The sequence below is a fragment of the Penaeus japonicus genome, unplaced genomic scaffold (assembly GCF_977035675.1).
Source record: "Penaeus japonicus unplaced genomic scaffold, GWHDUDI00000001_assembly GWHDUDI00000007, whole genome shotgun sequence".
Taxonomy (NCBI): Eukaryota; Metazoa; Arthropoda; class Malacostraca; order Decapoda; family Penaeidae; genus Penaeus; species Penaeus japonicus.
The window spans coordinates 33,493,380-33,498,379 of record NW_028234409.1 but is presented as its reverse complement, the minus strand read 5'-3'; the positions used below and the strand labels follow the sequence as shown (position 1 = coordinate 33,498,379).

Here is a 5,000-nt window from a genome sequence, read left to right as displayed (position 1 = left end):
GTATAAAAATATCAACCTTTCAGTTGTGTCTCATTTATCACTTGTACAAGGAGTACCTATTTGTTTGTAATCTTATCTATTCTCAGATAAATAAACTCACAATTCTGTGTTTACCAAAATTTGTTTTTATATTATGTATATATATATATATATATATATATATATATATAATATATATATATATATATATATATATATATATATATATATATATATATATAGACACACACATGAACACGCCTACCAATACACATAAATCAATTTACCTTTACATAAATTTATCACATATTCATAAGGACACTTCTAGCGTTCACATTTTCATTCCAAGGAATATTCAGCACCACATAGGTAATTGAGAAATAACCCCAAAAGTACATAATCACAAACTGAACTATTTATGTGTGGCTGTACGATTTTAAAATACTTTTACTATTGTTACTATATCTTTACACTTTCTTTAACAGCAGCTAATTTGATCATCATTATCTTTGACAATCTGCCCTACAGACATATTATCAGCAGATATTGTCAACAATGTATAATAATGCATAACATATAACATATGTTAACTATCACAACCCAAACAGACTCCAGTATAAATTCATAGTATTACACTGGAGAAAACCATGATTGCTTTGGTAGCTCATGTAAGTATAAATACCATAGTCTATATACATTAATCTTTTGAATTTTAACTATGTACATAAAGTCTTTTTAATCTCAGAATAATAGCTGTAGCACCTAATATACAAAAATGGTACACACTTTGTGGAAGACATTCCGAATATAAACTGTAAAGCAACAGATCCCAGTTATAAATTAGTTTCTGGTTACAGTTATCAGAATCTATCTAACATGTTTCCTACCATTTCATTATAAGTGGTAGAATTAGGTTGAATACTCTAATTGTAGAATTAACTTATTTAGAAAGATACTACCTTTTATCACAAAAGACAAAATTGTTACAATTTTCTGTACACTCACTATATAGCTGAACTATTAGCAAATGCAAATGACAATTTGCAATATCAATGATTACCTTGACAATCTATAGAAATATTTGTGTTTCTATTACCATTTACTCTTAAGTAATGCACATAGTTGCTCACCCTCAAACCTGAGGGAGAAACAACTTTGAAAAAAAAAATCGTTAGTAATCTTAATCATCACTCAACACTTTTCTGTATTTACACTAAAGTCTCGCCCCTCACGCAGGGTCATTGTGCAACGATTTGAAAGAGAAGTACGCGATTTTCGTGAGAGGAATCTTATAATCTTTAATCCATCGACCGCCCCGGAGTAGGTACCCATCAATCTCATCCTTCCAAATACCTGCTGGAAGATAAATATCCCGTGACCTCTGACCTCTGTGCGTGATGGGTGCAACCAGCAGGTCAGTGCCTAAGATCCACTCATCTGATACCTGAGCTGCAACTGGGTCGTTTGGAGAAAACAAGGCCAAGGGAGTGATGAGAGGTGTCCCCTTCTCCAGGGCTTCTGGTATCTTTCTCCTCAGACGGGGTAAGACGACTGTTTTCCGCAGTTTGGTGTACTTCTCCGCCAGGGCTGCCATTTCTTTGCCGTACTTGTCGGGAAGTACACAAATCTGTTGAGTCAAAAGCATAATTATTGCAAGTGTTAATGTATGGATTTCTATCAAACATTAAAAAAAAATTGAAGAAGAAAAAAAAAGTGTGATAATAGGTCTGTAATCTGTATCTAATATACAATAATAACAATGATAATGACAATTATAATAATGGTAATGGTAATAATAATAATAATATAATGATAATGAAAATTATAATTATATAATGATAATATTAAACAAATAAGAATAATGATATATAAAAATCATGAGGTTATTAAGTATAATCAAGACAAAAGTTCCATATCCTATAAGCATCAGGAAACTCAAAATGTCCATCTTCAACTTCTACATGAAGTGAATTAAAAAGCGTGGAAAAATATTATCACTTAAACCTGCACTAGAACCAACAATTATTAACTAAACAACCGACACAATTGAAGTATATTCTTATCAACATTTGTATTTAGTTTTGCTTTTTAACAGCCTACTGAAGAATGGACTAATTAATGGCTTCTGGTCACACATTCAGAACACTTATTTTTTGATAAACTAAAGTGAGCAAAAACTGAACTATAGTCATTGAAAAAGTCTGACTTCTTTGTGACAATAGAAATAGTAAAAACGAGAAAAATTACATATATATAATATATATCATAATTGCATATAACCAAGAATATCTCTAAATACTAAATTCTATGAAAATTACTTGTATTAAGAAATATAACATCAGGCCTTGCCGACATCAGAATGTAGTTTTGTAAATACAGCCAATTTACAAGTACAAATATACAAAACGTATCACAATAATATCAAACTTTTACTTTTTCTCTGTATTTTCTAGAAGTAATCACAAAAAAAAAAAAAAAAAATCACTGGGTAGCTACAAAAGGTAGGTGTATAAATCATAAGTAATCTTATAACTGTTATGTAATCTAACGAATTCTACGTACGTAACATGAACATGGGAAAACTTTCAAAATACTACACGTATGGCCATACCTGCATTGCTGGAAGAAACGTTGCTACTTCCATCCAACGGATATAAAGTTCCCTATTGGGGATGTGTCCCGGTCTCGCAATTCCACCTACTGCCCCTACATCAATAAAGGGGAACCCAAGCATGGCTAAGGTTAGTACCCTGGGCACTAGGGTCTCAAGGCCTTCCCAAGATCCATCAGAGTTACCGAGAGTGAGGAATGTTGGTGCTCCGGGTGGCATGACAGCACCTTCCGTACTGATAGGTGGTGATACTGCACTTACAGATTCCAGGAAATGAGATAGTATTGCATCCGGGCCGGGAATGGGCATGTGATATTCATGAAAGGTTGGGAGATCATGGGAATCTGCAGGCTGCAAGTGGAAACGGTCAATGTTGTACATCTTTTTCAATTTCTTGAGTTGTACAGAAAACCATTGCTTGGCCCTTGGGTTGCTGAAGTCTGTCACAGCAGAAGGATAGATGTCATTATAATTTGTAAGTGCTGGGAGATCTGACTTGCGCTGGCGGACCCACAGGCCTTCCTGAGTTCCCGCGTTAAATGTTGGAGCATCAACACTTACAAAGGGGTGAATACTCAAAGCCGTTCTGAAACCTTTTTCTTCTATCTTCCTGGCCATAGCAACAGGATCCGGAAATCTCTCAGGATCAAACACCAGGTCACCAGGCTGTGACTGCCACGTCGGAGGAAGGAGAACATGACCTTTGTATCCATAGGTCATATTGACAACATTATCTACATACTGAAGGATAGCATCCTGGGTGAGCTGTGGTTGATCTGGAGACATCCATGGAATCCAGACAGGATGGTCGATTCTTGCCTTAACACGCGCCTTTGCTTCATCCATTTCTAGATCTTTAGTTGATGAAACATTTGGTGATATTGTCGTTGTGACATTTTCCGCTTTAACTTCAGCTTTCTTTACGGAAGGATTCTTCAGGGGCTGTACATCGGTCCTTTTCTGAGCTAGGGCTTCATTGTGGAGATGGTAAGTTAATGCTGAAAGGTTTTGGGCTGTACACAGTTTGTACTTAAGTACCGGGAATTTAGATGAGAGAGAGGGTTGGGGACGAGACTCCAGACAAATCTGGCCATTATTTTCATAATTGACAGAGACATGGCCTCTGAAACTATCCGGAAGAGACAGGAGTGAGGAGTGTTCTGAGAGCCATGTGCGGCGGAGGAGCTGTCCCCAAGAATCTCTGCCTAACTTGCCAGTGACCATTTGGGTTGGTGGGACATTTGCATTAGTGACAGGATATCCTCCATCGGACATCTCCCCCCCACCCCACCAAGCTCCTTGATCTTCTCCCACTTTCAGACAGTCTTTGAGGGTGAAGTCCTCTTTTGAGGCCACCCACCAAACAGAGTAGCACTGCACATCATCTACAGAAGGCAATTTCCGAAGCTGAACTTGAGCCAGGGCAGTCCAGTCCAGACATACCATATCACTGTAGAAGAAAAATAATATTAATAATATGAAACAGTTGCTGTTTTTAACCATGATAGACAAATGATAATAACAATTATTATAGTGATGAAATGTACTTTTCAGTCGTTTAGTTGAATATTCCTGATCTCCTTTCTTTATTTTCCTTAAAAAAAAGATAAACCAACGAAGGTTAATCAAAAATATTAATACATACTCATACTCCTCCTCTTCCTCTTCAAGTCCTCCCGGAGTGACTGATTTGTTGTGTTTCTCCAGATAATGAAGATAATGAGTGCAGTCTTCGGGAATGGAGTCGTTAGGCAATAATGTTCCTAAATGTGCCTTGATAACTGGCTTCCAATCAGGGTTGTATATCTCAAGAATTCTTGACGATTCGAAGAATTTCATTTGGCTAAAGATGGAGAGCTGAAAGATGTGGAGCACATAGAATTTAACTGATTTTTGCATTAGATAATCAAACTCCCATTTGAAACTTTACGCAAAAGGGTCATGTTTCATACATCCCACTTTTGTTTTCATATTAGAGAATCAGACATCGACAAAATAGACAAGAAATATATATATATAGACCCCCAGGAAAAACAAATCCACTTACCTCCAGTAAATGCAAGTTGTAAAAGTATGTTGTGAGTGAAATCCCAGCGACTATGACGATGAAGAGAAACGCAACAAGCACCATGAGACCAAGGTCTGCTCGTGTCTTGGATTTTGGGTTGTCTGGCTTCTGTGCAAGGATGAAGGAACGTGAATATTTTGAATTTAAAAAAATATATATCGATGCAGCCAGAGTATTTTGAAAGTAAGTATAATCTCCTTCGCATCTAACTTAACCACTCAGAATTGCTATTGTGTGAACTGCTAGTTTCGACTTGTTATATAAGTAAGTCTTTCAGATTCAAGAGTTGGTTCTGCTGGTATAGACATTGGCAACACTGAGTGGTGAACCTAGCTGACCATA

The 5,000-nt window shown here is 36.4% G+C and overlaps 1 protein-coding gene across 3 annotated transcripts in view; it reads right to left on the bottom strand.

Moving 5' to 3' along the window:
- The window catches only part of LOC122244598 (alpha-galactosidase MYORG-like), an 81,746-nt gene that overhangs the window by 136 nt on the left and 76,610 nt on the right, over positions 1 to 5,000 (bottom strand). The window contains exons 7-10 of one of the 3 annotated variants that reach the window (XM_086538686.1): positions 4,638 to 4,766; positions 4,236 to 4,447; positions 2,591 to 4,040; positions 1 to 1,606 (exon numbers count right to left, since the gene is read on the bottom strand). The exon at positions 1 to 1,606 is cut by the window's left edge and continues 136 nt beyond it. In XM_086538686.1, the coding sequence (XP_086394812.1) occupies positions 1,208 to 1,606; positions 2,591 to 4,040; positions 4,236 to 4,447; positions 4,638 to 4,766 (2,190 nt within the window). In that variant the 3' untranslated portion in view covers positions 1 to 1,207. The remainder of the gene's footprint in view (positions 1,607 to 2,590; positions 4,041 to 4,235; positions 4,448 to 4,637; positions 4,767 to 5,000) is intronic. The other 2 variants (XM_086538687.1, XM_086538688.1) reach the window with 2 other exon arrangements.